The sequence below is a fragment of the Camelus dromedarius genome, chromosome 21, assembly GCF_036321535.1.
Source record: "Camelus dromedarius isolate mCamDro1 chromosome 21, mCamDro1.pat, whole genome shotgun sequence".
Classification (NCBI taxonomy): Eukaryota; Metazoa; Chordata; class Mammalia; order Artiodactyla; family Camelidae; genus Camelus; species Camelus dromedarius.
The window spans coordinates 14858805-14877345 of NC_087456.1; the positions used below are offsets into that span (position 1 = coordinate 14858805).

Here is an 18541-nt window from a genome sequence, read left to right on the forward strand (position 1 = left end):
TTGTAGATATCAACAAACTGATTCTAAAGTTTATATGGAAAGGCAAAAGACCCCAGGAGAGCCAAAATAATACTGAAGGAGAAGAGCAAAGTTGGAGGATTGATGCTACCTTACTTCAAGACTTACTATAATTACTATAATGCTACAGTAATCAAAACAGTGTGGTATTGATGAAAGAACACACAAATAGATCAATGGAGCAGAAAGGCCAGAAATAAACCAACACACAAATAGTCTCTGTGTGTTGACAAAAGAGCTTTGAAAGGAGCTAAGGCAAAATTATGGAAAAAAGACAGTCTTTCAAAAAATGATGCTGGAACAACTAAATACTCACATGCAAATATATATATATATATATATATCTAGGCAAATGATATCTGAGCCTGAAAGAGAATAAGTAAATGCTCTTGAAAACCCAATTTAGGGATTAGCTCTCTCCACTAAAGGTAACTTCTTAATAATGATTATTACAAATAATAGCACATCCTCCCCAAATCATCCATGCTCTTTTTCCATATCCTAGTACTTTCAATACCACATGGGTTTTCAAATGCCTAAAAACTCCCTTGTGAGATAAAAGTGATTAGCAATCCTCATCTAGTATTTAACACAATTTTTGAAATTGTTGCCAATGTATTCACATGTCAAACGTTTATTAATAACATGTACAGACAGGTGATATTGTTATTATAAGGATTCAATGAATATAAACCCTACATTGAACATTCTACTGTGAATTATGTGAATTCTCACTTAATTTTCCCAACAACCCTATAAAATAGGTGCTATTATATATATTTGTAGAGGAGTGAAGTGAGATTCTGAGACATTAAGTAATTTCCCAGTATCTCAGATAGTAAAAGTTAAAACTGAATTAGACTCCAGTCTTCCGGTCCCCAACGCCTTTACTCTCTCTACATTCCCTTACTTAACACAGAGAATGATAACATGAACACCAAACCTGACAGTAAAAAAGGCTATTTCTACTTGTTAAAGTTGTATAGATAGTTACAATCTAGTCTGTCTATTGTATCTGTAGTTGATCTAAAATCCCTCTAGTAGTTGGGATATTTCGTCTATCATTCACTTCTGCGTTTTAATCTGCTTTAATTTCCATCAGCCTCAATTCTGTCTTCCTAAATATAATGAATAAAATACTGGAATACTGCTCACAGAAAATAAGGAGCAAATTGACCACTTTCTTGGTTTTTTATAATTTTGGAAACATCATAAATCTTCAGACCTGTAAATTACTTTCGAAGCAAGAGCGTCAAAATCATGGCAATCTCTTTCTAAGAGCTGTAAAGAGCCGTTATGTCCTGGGGCCAGTATCACATATAATTATAAACCAGTATGGACTGGGCTAGCTTCCGACTTGGATAAGAGACTTCTGGTTATGTCCCAGGGATGCTGCCAGAGGAAATGATGCTATTGAACACAAAACTGGTATTCCCCGGGGGGGGGGGGGGGGGGGGGGGCTAATGACTCAGCATAGTGCTACTTAGTAGTTGACAAAAAGAGATGCACTATTTCAACTGAGATGTCAAATATAAGCTCAGTATCCTGACTTAGTCACCAAGATTAAGCCTTGCCTTCAGGTCTTGGATTAGTTTACTCTGTCTCTCTTTTTTTAATCCATAATCTTCTCCATAGTAAAAATCACAACCATTTTTCCTTTCACAACTATAATTTCCAAGTCATTATGAAAACTACTACTGTATTAAATTCATTCTGGAGAATTATTATCGACATGTGTAACCAAATTGATTGGGCAATGGAAAAAAAAGTAGTCCATTTGTACAAAATCAATTTGATGATTGTCCTATCTGTTGAAAGTTCTGCTGTTACAAAGAAGAACCAGTGAACAACCATAAAACAAATCTAATGGAAGAGAAGGTAGATTCTACATGCTTTTTTTTTTCTATTCAACTGCCATTGCCTAATTTTAACTCAAACTCAAAGACTGTTAGTTATGATAAAGACCACAGAAGCTCATTACTGAACCCAGAGATTGTGATCACTGTAATCAGCAACAGGGAACTTCAAACAGATCTCAGAAATTTTAAAAAGAATTGCTGCATTGATGTCGTCCGAATCATGATGCCTTTTTAGATAAGATACTTATTTTCGGTTTCACTTCCTGGCATAGAGTTTCATTCCAATACATCTAAGAGGCACCAAGCATCGTGCTACCATTCTCCCACATTTTTAAAAGAGCAATTACTTTATTTTTTTATAATCAACAGTGTTATCCAAACTTGCTTTAAGAATTATCATTGTGCTCTGCACTGGAATTTGACACAACATTGTAAAATGATTATAAATCAATAAAAAAATAACTTAAAATTAAAAAAATAAATAAATAAAGTGTAAGAGCATAGGAAAAAAAAAGAATTATCAGTCATGGACTGGCTTATATGCACAAACTATCCTAAAGTCCAAAACACCTAATTTGGCAACAGAATTTGTTAACTTTAGCAGACATTATTAAAGAAAATTATAATCAGAAACATAACTTGAATTTCTTCTCCCTCATCAACAAGAAACTTTCCACTTGCACAATAAATATATATGTCAAATACAGTAACAAAATACTGTATCATAATTATATATTTTTTTAAATATTAAAGTAAATATAGAGTTCATTTTCACTTAAGTTAGATTTTAGGTCCTATTTTAATCAAGATTACTGGGACTGCTCTAGGAGTGAAATGAGTACAAAAAAACGAAACAAAACGGATGGTGACAGCTTGGGTCTAAAATACTCATTTAATGACATATTCACCATGACTATACAGTGACTATAATATCTTCAAGATATCTAAAATAAACAATCACCCAAATTTTTAGCACCTAAATTTTAGTTGATATAGATTCCAGTCCAATGGTAATTAAGTAGCTATAGTACTACACACACAAAAATTTTTTTTGAACGTTAGCTTTCTTCCTACCTCAATACTGTTAGCAGACAGGGCAGGGGGTCCCTGGAGGAAAAGAACCAGGCATGGATTTCTTGATATAAGAGAAGTCATTTTTGGCCTAAGCCATTTTGTGATCTAAGTCTAGCCACAACGCTTGCCCTTAAACAGGTCTCAGTAATTAATGATCAAAAGATTGCAGGAACAGAGGACGTTATCAGGCAAGAGAAGTAACATTAGGAAAGATAATCGATCAGCTGTTATGAGTCCCAGTTCTGTTTCAAAGGTAAAGGTAAGCGTGAGGCACTCACCCACCAGATCACCTGGAACCTGAAGGATGGTGGTGTTAAACTTTTCTGATCCTTGTGACTTCAATCAGCTAAAGCTTGGGGTCTGTCAAACTGTGCCCCAATTCTATGCTGAATTCTCCTCTGCTCAAGCCCTTTCATGAATATACATGTACTCTTAGCTTAAGACTTCCCCAGTTTTGCTGTGTGGGAGACTGCTTCAGGAAGATTCCCGGTGTTCTCCTTACTTGCTGCAAATAATGAATCCTTCCTTCTCCTGATCTTTAGCTTGGCTGTGTCTTTTGGTTCTACACCCACCAAGAGGTGAACCCAGTTTTCAGGTAACAATACCCCTGAAAAAAATCTACACTCTCCTAGGAGTAATTATGGCTGAGTTAAAAACTGTGAGGTATAGGTATGCCTTCACCCTCCTAGAGGGGCTCATAGAACACATGAAGTGGCATGTACACTTGAAAAGTTCTCCCCACGCATCCTTAGAGTCCTTTGGGTGGCAGAGATATTTGCATTGATAATTTTCAGATGTGAACTTTAAGTCTAATAGATCCAACATACTTGGAAATATGGGTATATTTATAGATATCATTTTGGATAATATATCCTTATTTTAAGAAACTTCTTAAAAACCTGTGTCTTGTTCTTTTCATTAAGCTTTAAGTGAAAAGTGATTAGTAACTAAAAGACAGAGACATAAGTCGAAATGGTATTTACAAGACAGAGCTGTATATTTTCTATCTCAGTTTTCTGTTCTTGCAATATTGTGATTTATAGGAAAAATATATATATTTGGTTATTCAGATGATCAAATATATATATATTTTATAATTATATATTTTATAATCATAGAATTGAGTTGAATTCTTGGTCACTCAGCTAACATCCAAGAATTGCTTGGTGTGGAGAAGCCTTCACATACATGTTGGAATTGGGTCTGGGAGCCCCATTCACCCTTGGTTTCTTCATCTGTAAAATGGCAATTATAATATTACCAACTACATGGGATTTCTCAAGGGTCCCCTGATGCACATCCAGATTCCAACATTAGAATTTTACATAAGGCAATAATGAATGTCAAGGTTGGGGGATAATTTTACCATCTATGGAAATCTTTCAAGATAAAATGATTATCTTCTTGGGATTATCTAGAAGCACTGTTGACTTAGTGTAAATGTAGTTGAATTCCACTTGTGATAATGGCAGACTAAATAATCTGGGTTCCCACATAAAATGAATAAAAACTGGATGAGGCTTTACAAAATCTGTAAGCATTTTTCTAAAAGTAACTGTGATGGTTAATTTTATCTGTCAACTTGACTGGCCATGGGGTGCCCAGAGTAAACCTAATTTCTGGGTGTGTCTATGAGGGTGTTTCCAGATGAGATTAGTACTTGAATCAGTGGATTTGGGAGAGGAAATTGCCATCCCCAGTGTGGGTTGGTATCATCCAATCTGCTGAGAGCCTAAATAGAATAAAAGAAGGAATTCCCCCCCCCCCCTTTTCCTGTCTCACTGAAGCTGAGACAGCCCACTTCATCTCCAGACTTGAACTGAATTACACTCCTGCCTTTCTTGGGTCTCTAGGTTGCAGATGGCAGACTGTGGGACTTCTCAGTCTCCATACCACAGGAGACAATTCTTCACAATAAATCTCCGTATCTAGGCCTATCTGCTATGGTCCAAATGCTTGTGTCATCCCACAATACATGTTGAAATCCTAAGCCCCCTAAAGATGATGGTATTAGGAGGTGGGACCTTTGGGAGGGGCAAATGAATGGGTAACTGCCTTTATAAAAGAAGTCAGAGAGGTCCCTTACCCCTTCCACCTTGGGGACACAGCAGCTATGAATCAGATCCTCACCAAATGTAACTACATTGGTGCCTCAATCTTGGACTTCCCAGCCTCCAAAACCGTGAACAATAAATTTCTGTTGTTTATAAGCCACCTAGTTTGTAATATTTTGTTACAGCAGCCAGAATGAATTAAGACATCATCTATCTATCTGTCTATCTATCCATCCATCCATCCATCCACCCACCCACCCACCTATCTCCTATTGGTTCTGTTTCTAATCAGTTAGAAACCCTTGACTAATACAGTAACAAAGAACTACCAAGATGGGAAGGCCTGTGTTCCCTGAGCGGAGGTCAAGGAGAGCACAAAAACCCAGAGAGATGAGTGCGGTTTTCCCACAGGGGCATTTGCTGATCTGGAGAGGAGGAGACTGAGAGGCTGAGCATCCTCGAGGGGTTCGGAGGCTTCTCAGGATAAACCACTGCCCCGTTTCAAGCTGAAAAGGCCACAGACTGCACCACAGGAATGAGTCTGAAGAGCCCTTCCGTGGGCTCACAGCCTAGTCCAGTGTCATTCAGGGGCCCAGAAAACAACCAGCCTGAAACTGGGATTACATTTGTTCCAGACTGCCAGCTTCCCAAGAAGCCTGCAAGAAGCCAACAGAATTCTGAAGAATTACTTTCTCCAGATAATTTTTTATTAAAATAACGTTCAGCAAAATCAAAGATAATGAGAAACACGAGAAGGTATGACACCAAGACTACAAACCAGCACAGTTAATGAACATACACAAAACCAGTCACACTACACCCACAGCATTTAAGGCAATGGAAGTCAAACTTAAGTATGACTACATGGAACCAGAAACTATAAAAAATGGCTGAGAAGATTTTTAAACGAACCAAATAGAAATGCAAGAACTGAGAAGGAAACCTGGTGATCTTCTAGGGATTTCTGATCTATGCTCTCTGGTGAAGGAGCAGAAATACTGGCATTACTTTAAATTTAGATACTTCTGCCTCAGGTTAGAGGCTTGTGGCAGGGGAGGGCTGGTATGAGAGAAAGGTGAGAAGCTTATCACTAACCATCCTCTTTCTCCTTTTTCTAGAATGGATGAGTGCTCACAAATAAATATGTTATTTGCTGTAAAACTCATTATTGTTCTGTGCACAGTGCTGTGCTTTTGTAATAGTTTCGTCACCTTTGTTTCTGATTTCCCAGCCGCAGTATCTCACCTTCTCATGTCTCCTGGAAATACCTTATCTTATTAAGTTTCTAAAGAATACTTACGCACATTTAATTTATTATTTATAAAAGCCCAGTGAAGCAGACACAGCTGGTAGTATTCAGACCCTGTCTTCCGTACGCAGCAGCTAAAACTCGTCTAGGTGCTTATGAGCACGTAACTGAAGTCTGAAACTACCGCTAAAACACTAGTTCTTTGATTACCTACTCAGTGTTTCCCTACCCCCCGCCGCGTTACCATAATAATCTGAACTAATAGCGTTCTCCTTTTTCGGTAACACTTCCAGCCAACCTCTAATGACCTTTTTCAAAGGCCCCTGTATTTTAGCAGGCGGTCGTGCTAGCACACCCATCTGGCTGGCCATCTCTAAGTGTGGACACAACCTTAGTTTCCGTGGATGTGGGGCAGTGGCCCTCCCTGGCTAGGAGGTGGTGGGAAGAGCTGTGGATTTCTTTCAGTCCAGGGAAATGACTCATATTTTCAGAGTAAAAAAGGTGGAAATTTTTAGAAATATTTTATATCTGATCTATTCTTTTGTCATTTTAGTGTCTTCCTGGTCCAAAAGATCTTCAATAGATTCTGGAGACACAAATATCCTTCAGGCTAGAAAACACCTCAGAACAGCTTTTTAGACATATGGGAACTACATTCCACCTTAAATTTATCACTCCATTTTCTCCTGTGTTCTTAAAGGCTGGCACCACTGGAAACAAGAGAACTTGCTGCAGCAGCCCACGGGATTCTCCAACATGTCACTGAGTCACAGGGCTGGTGAAAGTCCTCAGGGCCTTGATGCGCCCAAAACTGTGCCAGCCTGTCTGGCACCCTTCACTGCTCCCTAGCTGGCCTAGTTTTCCCCACCTTTCCTTTTTAATAGAACTGTTCTGTGTGGGGTGTGCGCACTTATAAATTGGGAAAAGTATCTTTCTGTGAAAACTAGAGCAGGGAATTTTGTCACTAAAACAATTTACGCACACACACGTGTACAGTTTTGTTTTGTTTTTTCCCCATGCATATAGCAAGAAGAATGAACAAAACTATAAGGCTCTGAGGATCCTCTTTGTTGAAAAGGGAGATCCATTGGAATGCTGATTGATGAGAATCCCAATTCTCATGCTGGAGAAGGTTCAGGAAAAATGTGATACAGATGTGTGGTTTTAGCATACTTCATCATATTAAAATGCCACGTAGGTAATGACTACGGCTTAAATATCTAGATATAGTTAACAAAATTTATGAGAATAGGTGACAGAAATGAGTCTTAAAGTATCCAGATGCAGTCTGACTTTAAGTACGTTCTGCCAGGTTAAAAAAGAAACTAAACAGCCAGTTCACAAGGTCATCTGACAAGAGTCATGTGGGGGCTGCACAATGGGTAGTGATAAGGCCTGGTCAGATTGGGTAGAAAAATGAAGATCATTTGAAATAATAATGTTGTTTGAAATGTGTTATGTTCCAAACATACTGAACTTCTTTCATTTCCTTAAATCACATACTTTTTCCACCTCCAGACAACTTCGTATATGCTTTTTCCAGTCCACAAGAGTCATTTTCTCCCTCTTCACCTAACTTCTACTGAACCTTCAGGCCTGTCCTTACATGTCACTATCTCTAGGAATTCCAGAAAGATTCTTGTTCTTAGTTATTCATGTTGTATATTCCCAGAGAAATCTTTGTTCTCTCTTATCCAAGCTGTTACTCAACGTGGTGGTTACTATAAACTGTTTTTCTCCCAGACATAAGCTCAATTCAAGGATTCTTTTGATTCCCTAGTGCCTACGGACAGGGCGTGATGCACAATGGGGGTTCAATAAATGGTGCTAAGTGCTCAGAATAAATATTAAAATAGAATTTGAGGCAGCATGAATGGAAATGTTAAGATTTAGAAGCATCATTGGTCTTTGTCTCAAGCTGAGGGTTTTACACCTTAACCTTATCTTCTTTCTTGGTTGCAAGTGCCAAATTTCATGTTATAGTTTAAGAATGAACATTTTGATGGAATTCTCTGAGTTATAGAAATTACCCACCTCTCTTGAGGTAGTGGGGTGAGGAAAATTAATCTGCTCATAAGATACAGAAACATCATTAATATGAAAAAAAAAAAACAATTAAAAAGGGCCTATATTCACTGTTTAAATTCATCTACAGAAAACCAGAATGATGATGGAAGGAAAGTAGGATATTGTTTCAGAAAATAAAGATTATCTCAATTTAAATCCTGATATATATATAAATATGCATATGTATACACATAATTACATAAGCTTTTTACAAGAACCACACACTAAATATAAGGGAAAAATATAAATTGAAAGTAAAAGGATACATACACTAATCCAAAAAAACTAGAAAGGATTATGTTATTAAAAGAAAGTAAAATTTAAAACAAAGTCATTATTAGAGATAAAAAAGGACCTATCATAATAATAAAACATCACTTTAACAGAAATATATACAATTCAGAAGTTATACGCACTAGTAACATTTATTCAAAATTCATAAAGCAGAAGTTGAATATGAAACTCATTATTGTACATGGAACATTTACCAAAATAGACAATATACTAGGCCATCTCATGTAAAAACATATTATAAACAACAAAAAATTATACAGAGTATGTTCTCTGAACATAGAAGAATGAGATTAGAAATCAATGACAAAGACAACTAAAAAAATTACCAAATGTTTGAAAATTAAGAAATACATGTTTAACCCATGTGTCAAAAAGTAAATCACAATAAAAGTTAGAAAATATTTTTAATTGAGCAATTATAAAAGTAAGACATTTTCAATCTTATGGGCTATACCTAAAGTAGATGATCTACAACCAGTAATGCTGGAAAGATAAACATTTAAAGATTAAAGAGGAAGAAATAAAACTGTCATTATTCACCAATAACAGGAATGTGTAAGTTGAAATTCCAAAAGACTCTACAAACAATTAGAATTAATAAAGAAATTTGGTAAGTTCACTACAAAAATCAAGTGCATTTCCATATAAACGCAACATTAGCTTTTTGATTTCTGGTTAAACAGTTTAACATTAGTTTCATGAGCTGTAAATGGATTGGACGATTCGATATTATCATATCATCTCTCCCCTTACTGACCTATAGACTCTTTTCAGTACCAATAAAAATCCCAGCATTTGTGTGTGTGTATGTGTGTACGTACATTAACAAACTGATTCCAAAACTTATACGGAAACGTAGAGGCCTGAAAATGGCCAAGACAACCTTGAAGAATAACAAGTTGGAGGATTCACACTACCATATATGAAGACACTTTTCAAAGCTACAGAAATCAAGACAGATTGGTATTGGGGGAAACAAAGCCTAAGAGACCAAAGGAACAGAACAGAAGTCAAGCCACACATATACAGTTGCCTGATTTACATACAGCAAAGGCACCACTGCCATTCAGTGAGGACATGACGGTTATCAGAACACTCGATAAACAGTTTGTGGTGTCCAGTATTCGGATAATAAAAAACGGCATGGTAATGTAGCAGTGTGGAACTCTGCTACTCACAGATAAAATGTTGAAAGTAGACATCGTTATGAGGGTACAGAACTGGCAAAACTTATCTTTGGTAACAGAAGTCAAATACTGGTTGCCTTGGAGGAGTCTATTATCTGGAAGGGACATGAGCAACTCTTCTGGGGTCCTTTGTAATGTGTATTTTAATCTGGATGATGATTTCATGGGTGGGAATATATATATATGTAAAAATTCATCAAGATGAACACTTAAGATTTATGTATTTTATATATGTTATGCCTCAGTTTAAAAAAAAAAAAGAATCAAAGAGAAAGAGAAGCTTGAAAACAAAGCAAAACCTTTAAGGAGTTTTAAGAAGAGGGGAATGCCCAGCAGAGATGGGGTTAGGGGTTGGGGCAGTGGGGACTGAAGAATCTATTTGACTCAACACCAAAGAGACCCTTGATGAGAACTTTTTTTAAAATGAAAGTTGAGTCCAGTTTTCAATCACTGAAGTTGTGAATGGAAGAGGGCACTACAAAAAATTATGCTTTAATCCTTGCTATCCAGCCAGGAAAAAAAAAAAAAAAAAAAAAAAAGAGGATGGTAGCTAGAGAGGGGTGTAGGGTAAGAGAAGAGTTTCATTTTAAATAAAAATGAGGCTTTGTATTATCCCTCAATATCCATTAAAAACTACTCCTAGTCCATATAAATCTAACTGGATCTTAGGTGTTGAATTCAGCAAAGGAATTTTTCTCCTCTTTTTTTTTTTTTTTTTTTTTTTGATCAGAAGAGAGAGTGTACACTTCCAATGGAGTTTGGAAAATTACACAGTAAAAGTCAAATGATTCTACTTTCTACTTAATATTGCCCACCCATAGAAAAGTTTGCTTACACATATCAAACTAAGGGAACATTTACAAAATTAATTACCCTGGAAATGCTTACAAAAATGTAGCCCTCAATTCAATAATTATTTTATTTTCTCTCCATCAATTCATGTGAAGGGTGCAGGATGCAAATTGCTAAGTGACAACTGTACTTTTTAATTGTTTCATGAAAGTTAAATGCTGTTACGGATGTTTTGGTAGTTTTTCCATCCAAGCCCCTCTTTTCTGGAAACTTACTGGGATAAAGAGAAAGAGATGAGTTAGTTTTATTACGGATTGTACCTTACTTGAACTACACAAAGTTCGTATGACTTCCGTAAAAAGAATCCAAGATTTTTCATAGAGTTTTATTACTGTACTAGCAACACCAGCAATACTCATGCACAAAAGTATGTCTGCCCCTCTCCCAGAAGAAAATACAAACAGCAAATGACTTACTATAATGTGTTGATAAGGATCTATAAATGACATGTTGGTTTCAATTACAGGCAATCTCTTCACACTTCAAACGTCTTCTCTGGCACTCTAGCTTCTTTAAAATCTACAAAATAAACAATCCTTATTGTTAAGCTTCCTCTTGGATGCAGTTTCAAGATTTAAATGATAATGAGTACAAATCTTAGGAAGCAAAAGTCTACCCAAGGGGACCAGTTAGGGTGAGTTCCCTAATTGTTTATTTGAGTGGCTATACACATACAACTTAGGGAAAGGGTAAACACATTTTGATAGTACTGCTTAATTTCCATATTTATTTGTTCAAATTTATTCTGTAATTATTAGGAAACTCCAGGACTTTTTTTTTGCATTTGCCAAGTATTTTATGAGAAATTTATTGACGTTTTGGAAAATTAAAATTATGTTGTGCTGTTTATAATTTAAAAGCCATGTCATTGTTTCCTTAATTGCATCAGTATTACACAAATTCACAATAAAAAAGGAACATTTTTCACTTTAGCTATTAAGAATTTTAAAAACATATTCATGTTGAATTTCAACTTTAATGTTAACATTTTAAAAGAAATGTTTGTTCATTCTAAGGTACCAGTTTAATTTGTTAAATGAAAATATTTTAATGAAAAAATATGCTCTATATTTTGCCTTTTCTTTTACAATTACTCCATAGTATTTAAAATCAAATTAAAAACTAATCAACAAATATCTTTGTTCTTCCATCCTAGATTTTTTTTTCCTTGGAACTTTTAAAACAATACATACTTGTATTTTAGTATTCTACAAATCACATCTAATTTGAAACATCTTTTCAAATGCTTGTATTATTTATGATTAATATGTAATTTCTAATTTTTTAAATTTCAGAATAAAAAATTGTCTTAAGGTTTTAAACTGTTTTTTATTTTTAGACATCACGTTTTAAAAATTATTTTAAAAGTTTCATGCTTATTGTCACAAATACGAATAACGGGAGTAAATAAAGTATAATCATTACTTTCATTTTGAAGTGTATCCTAACAAACTATTTCAAAGTATATTCATATATTTTAAGGAAAAAGGAAAAGAGGTAATTAAACTTTTTTACATAAATGAGATCTTATGAATTTTAAAACTCACTTCCTTTGTCATTTTTTTAAGCAAAAATAATGGTGTTTATTTACTTACATTTAAAGAGAATTTTTTTTAGAGCAGTTTTAGGTAGATTCACAGCAAAATTGAGATGAAGGTACAGAGTTCCCATATGCTCCCTGCCCGACCACCACCCCCGCGTGCACAGTCTCCCCCAATACCAGTATCTCCTACCAGAGTGTGGTATTTCTTACAACTAATGAACCTACATTGACACATCATAATCACCCAAGGTCCATAGTTTACCTTATGGTTCACTCTTGGTGTTGTACAGTCTATGGATTTTGACAAATACAAAATGACATGTATCCATCATTACAGTATTCTAAGAGTATTTTCACTGCCCTAAAGATCCTCTCTGTTCTGCCTATTCATCCCTCCCTGTCTGCCAACAGCTGGCAACCACCTGTCATTCTGCTGTCTCTATCCTTTTATTCTTTAAATCCATTTAGGGCTATCTCTTACCAAGCTTAAAAATAAAAACAAGAGTGAAAAATAACAACTGAGCTGACACGGAGTCTGAACATTATAAGGAAAAATGTCATAGAATAAGCTGAAAAAGTTACTAAGACAAACGAATAGCAACACTAACCTTCCCATACAAAGGATTAGAATCCAGAGTTGCTACAAATATATAATATAAAATGTCCATTTTTTTCAGTAACAACAAGCAAAAACAAAGAACAGAAACAGAAAAATGTGAGCCAGTGAGCTACACACAGGAAACAAAGCAGCCAATAATAACCATCTCTGAAGGTCCCCAGATTACGAACTTAATATTTCACAGCATCTGTTACACATATGTTCACAGAATTAAAGGAAAGCACACAAGAAGAATTAATGGAAAGTATGACACAATAACATATCAAATAGAAAATGGCAATAAAGAAATGTAGACATTAGAAAAAAATAAACAAATGGAAACTCTGGACCTAAAGCATAACTAAAATGAAAAATCCACTAGAGAGGATAAACAGCAGATGTGACCTTATGGAAGAATCAGTGAATTTAAAGAGGCATCAATAGATGTTACTCAATCTGAAGAACAGAAAAATAGAAATAATGAAGAAAAATGAACAAAGCCTCAAAGACTGAGGGACAACATCAAGTACACTAATGCAAGTGGAATCTCAGAGAGAAAACAAATTTTGAAGAAATAATAACTAAAAATTTTACAAACTTGATTAAAAACATGTCAAAAGAGCTCAACCAATTCCAAGTATGAAATATAAAGAGAACCTAGATACATGATAGTCAATCTGTTGAGAATCCAAGACAAAAAGAAAGAAAGGAAGAAAAATCTAGGAAGTCACAGGGAAAAAAGGTTCGTCACATACAAGGTAACCCAAATAAGATTAACAGATGACTTAACAGTGGAACCTGAAGGCAGTGGAATGATATATTCCAAGTGCTGAAAGAACAAAACTGTCAACCCAGAATTCTAAGTCCAGTAAAACTATCCTTCAAGAAAAGAAAGCAAAATAAAGACATTTCCATATCAATAAAGACTAAGGTAATTTTTGCTAGGAGACAAGCATTACAAGAAATAGTGAAGAAAGCTCATGTTGAAAGGAAATGACACCAGATAGTAACTCAAATCCCCAGAAAGAAATAGAGGCACCAATAAAGGTAAGTACGTAGATAATTCTAAAGGATGGTATAAATAGATAAATTTTCTTCTCTTTTTCTCTTCACTGATTTAGAACTCAGTTGCATAAAATAATAATAATAAAATTGTACTGTTGGACTTATTTAAAGATGTAATATATATGCAAATAATAGCACAAAAAAGGGGGAGGGAATGGGGCTATAATGGAGTAAGGAAAGAACACCAGATGTAATTGAATCCACAGAAAGAAACAGTAAATAATACATCAATAAAAAATATTTTATAGATAGATTTTCTCTCTTTTCTTCTTAAGCTTCTTTAAAACAAACGGAATATGCAAAGCAATAAATTACAATACTGTATTGTTGGGTTTACAACATATATAGAATTAATATATATGACAATAATAGCACAAAGAAGTGGGGAGGGATTAGGACTATATTAGAGCAGTTTCTATATTTTCCTGGAATTAAGGTATTACTTATATAAAGTAGATTGTAATAAATTAAGGTGCACCTAGAAATAACTCTTAGAGTAGCCACTAAGAAAATCACTTAAGGTGGGGAGGGTATAGATCAGTGGTAAACTGCATGCCTAGCATGCATGAAGTCCTGGGTTCAATCCCTGTATCTCCATTAAAAATAAATAAATAAACCTAATTATCACCCCCTCCAAAAAGAACCAAAACAAAATTTTTAAAAATCACTCAAAAATATAGTTAAAACAACAACAAAGGAACTAAAATGGCCTGCTAAAAAATATCTACTTAACACAAAGAACACAGGAACAAAAAAGTGAGACATAGAGAACAGAAAGCAAAATGGCAGATGGAACTCCAACCATAACTATAATACACTAGTCTCCCCTTATCTGCTGTTTCCCTTTCCAAAGTTTCAGTAACCTGTGGTCAACCGCAGTCTGAAAATATTAAATGGAAAAATCCAGAAATAAACAATTCATAAATTTTGCACTGTTCTGAGCAGCATGATGAGATCTCACAATGTCCTGCTCATCCCACCTGGGACATGAATCATCCCTTTGTCGCGAGTATCCCACCCAATAGTCACTTAGTCGCCATCTTGGTTATAAAATCTACCATTGCAGTGCCTCGGTGTTTAAACTCAAGTAACCCTTATTTCATCTAATAATGGCCCCAAAGTACAAGAATAGTGATGCTGGCAATTTGGATATGCCAAAGAAAAGCCATAAAGTGCTTCCTGTAAGTGAAAAGGTGAAAGTTCTCAACTTAAGAAGAAAAAAGAAATCCTATGCTGAGATGCTAAGATCTATGGTAAGAAGGAATCTTTTATCCATAAAAATTGTGAAGAAAAAAAGAAATTCATGCTCGTTTTGCTGTTGCACCTCAAACTACAAAAGTTATGGCCACAGTGCTGGTAAGTAGTTAAGATGGAAAAGACATTAAATTTGTACAATAAAATATTTTGAGAGAAAGAAACCAAATTCCCATAACTTTTATCACAATATATTGTTATAATTGTTCTATTTTATTAGTTATTGTTGATAATCTCTTACCGTGCCTAATTTATAAACTTTATCATAGGTATGTATGTATAAGAAAAAAAATAATATATATAGGGTTCATTGTATCTAAGGTTTCAGACATCCACCAGGAGTCTTAAAATATTACCCCTGCAGATAAGGGAGAACTACATAATATTAACTGTGAATAAATTCAACACTTCAAGCAAAAGGCAGAGGTTGTCAGATTGGATGAAATCTAATACATACAAAAGACTAGTAAAATCCAAATAAAGTTTGTAGTTTAGTTAATATCATTATATCAATGTTAGTTTCCTGCTTTTGATAATGTACTTTGGCAATATAAGATATTTCACTAGGGAAATCTGGGTAAAGAATAAATGGAAATCACGTAATATTTTTGCAATTTCTTATCTTAAATTATTTCAAAATAAAAAATTACTTTAAAAGTCCAATACATAAACGCACACACATACACACACAATGGAATACTACTCAGCCATAAAAAGGAATAAAATAGTGCCATTTGCAGCAACATGGATGGACCTAGAGATTGTCATACTAAGTGAAATAAGCCAGAAGGAAAAAGAAAAACACCATATGATATCACTAATATGTGGAATCTTAAAAAAAAAAAAGAGAGACAAATGAACTTATTTACAAAACAGAAACAGACTCACAGACATAGAAAACAAACTTCTGGTTACCAGGGGGAAAAGGCAGGAGGGCTGAGTGGAGGGATAAGCTGGGAGTTAGGGATATGCAGATACTAACTCCTGTATATAAAATAGATAACCATATTCAATACCTTGTAATAGCCTATATTGAAAAGAATATGAAAAGAAATATATATATGTACAACTGATTCACTACCCTGTACACCAGAAATTAGCACAATATTGTATACTGACTATATACTTCAATAAAAAAACCTTTTTAAATAAAAATAAGAACTCTTAATACATGTGGATAGATGTAATTTTTATGTACAATTTTCATTCCAAAGTTATGTGTTATGTCTGAAAGAAATAATAAACCATTCATATGGAAAAATTGGGGGGTAAGTGTCCTTTTCTTCAGAATAAAATCATCAGTCTTTATTGTCAGTAATGACATTTTCAATTCCAGTCACAAATATGCACCCATTCATCCTTTTCCCCGCCAAACTGTTAATAGTAGCAGTACATATTTTAGGTTTCTGTAGAATCAGGCATTCCACCTTAGCCACATGAACCCTGGGAAAATGTTTTCTCCCCACAATTAGCTCAGCCTGGAAACATTACTGCAACTCATTTGCATAACCACTATCATGAATGCTCACAAAACAGCATTTTGGGGTTTTTTGTTGTTGTTGTTTTTATAACTAAGCTGAATAACCAGTCTTGGTGAGTGTACAGTCCTTTAAGTCTGAAGCAAGAGATATAAAGCTCACAAGTTTTGTTTTTTTTTTTTTTTTTTTTGGCTGCCCTGTAATTAGAAACTTCCTGAACACTAATGAGGGGGAAATGGAGATACTGTTTCCAACACATGCTTGCCTGTGCAATGCAACTGTTGGCTTTCAACGAATGCTTCACAGTGTGTGGTCTGCCCAAAACCCTGTTAGTCATGTTTTCAGGGCAAGATGGGTTTCTCTGGGAAAAGTGAAAGAGAACGAAAAATACAGACTAGAGTGTTTGGTCATTCCCTTTCCCTCCACAGAGGGACAGGACGATAGGAAAACAAGGGGTTATTACTGGCATACCTCACAGGTACTGCGGGTTTGGTTCCAGACCACCACAACAAAGCAAGTGTCTCAACAAAGCAGTCCCAGGAGTTTTCTGGTTTCCCAGTGCATATAAAAATTATGCTTACACTCTAATGTAGTCTATTAAGTGTGCAACAGCATTATGTCTAATAGAACAATGTACATCATATTAATTTAAAAAATACTCTATTGCTTAAAATAGCTCATCATAATCCGAGCCTTCACTGAGCTGGAATCTCTTGGCTGGTGGAGGGTCCTGATGTTGATGGCTGCTGACTGATCAGGGTGGTGGTTGCTGAAGACTGAGGTGGCTGTGGCAATTTCTTAAAAATAGGACACATCGATTAACTCTTTCGGGAAAAATTTCTCTGTAGCATGCAATGCTGTTTGAGAGTGTTTTACCCACAGTAGAACTTCTTTCAGAATTGAAGTCAGTCCCTCAGACTCTGCTACTGCTTTACCAACTAGGCTTATGTAATACTTTACATTTTTTATTTTCATTTCAACAATGTTCACAGCATCTTCACCAGGATTAGATTCCATCTCAAGAAACCACTTTCTTTGCTCATCCATAAGAAGTTAGTCCTCATCCATTCAAGTTTTATCATGAGGTTGCAGCAATTCAGCCACATGATCAGATTCCACTTCTAATTCTATTTCTCCTGCTGTTTCTACCACATCTTCAGTTACTTTCTTCACTGAAGTCCTGAATCCCTCACGTCATCCATGAGGGTTGGAATCAATTTTTTCCAAACTCCTATTCATGTTGATATTGTGGCTTCTTCCCATGAATCACAAATGTTGTTAATGGCATCTAGCATGATAGATCCTTACCAGAATGTTTCCCATTGACTTTGCCCAGATTCATCAGGGAAATTGCTATCTATAGCATTATGGGATGTATTTCTTAACTAACAAGACTTGAATGTTGAAATTAATCCTTAACCCATGGGCTGCAGGATGGATGTTGAAATTACTCTTTAGCCCATGGGTCTGTGTTAGCAGGCATGAAAATAACGTTAGTCTTGTTGCATGTCTCCATCAGAGCTCTTGGGTGCCCAGGTGCATTGTCAATAAGCAGCAGTGATATTTTGAAAGACTCTTTTTTTTTCTGAGCAGTAGGTCTCAACAGTGGGACTAAAATACTCAGTAAACCATATCAGAAACAGATGGATTGTCTTCCAGACTTTGTTGTTCCATTTATAGAACACAGGCAGAGTAGATTTAGCATAAATCTTAAGGAACATGGGATTTTCAGAATGGTAAATGTGCATTGGCTTCAACTTAAACCCACCAGCTGCATTAGCCCCTAACAAGAGAGTCAGCCTGTCCTTTGAAGCTTTGAAGCCAGGCATCGACTTCTCCTCTCCAGCTATGAAAGTCCTAGATGGCATCTTCCTCCAATAGAAGCTGTTTCATCTACACTGAAAATCTGTAGTTCAGCGCAGCCACCTTCACTGATGATCTCACCTAGT

At 35.4% G+C, this 18541-nt stretch overlaps 1 protein-coding gene across 2 annotated transcripts in view; it reads right to left on the reverse strand.

Moving 5' to 3' along the window:
• Positions 1-18541, reverse strand: part of PLA2G4A (phospholipase A2 group IVA) — a 122550-nt gene that overhangs the window by 88316 nt on the left and 15693 nt on the right. Inside the window, exon 2 of one of the 2 annotated variants that reach the window (XM_010992101.3) lies at positions 11071-11173. The exons of the other annotated variant lie outside the window; for it this stretch is intronic. Within the exon in view, the coding sequence (XP_010990403.1) occupies positions 11071-11103 (33 nt within the window). The 5' untranslated portion in view covers positions 11104-11173. The remainder of the gene's footprint in view (positions 1-11070; positions 11174-18541) is intronic. 2 annotated transcript variants of the gene reach the window in all.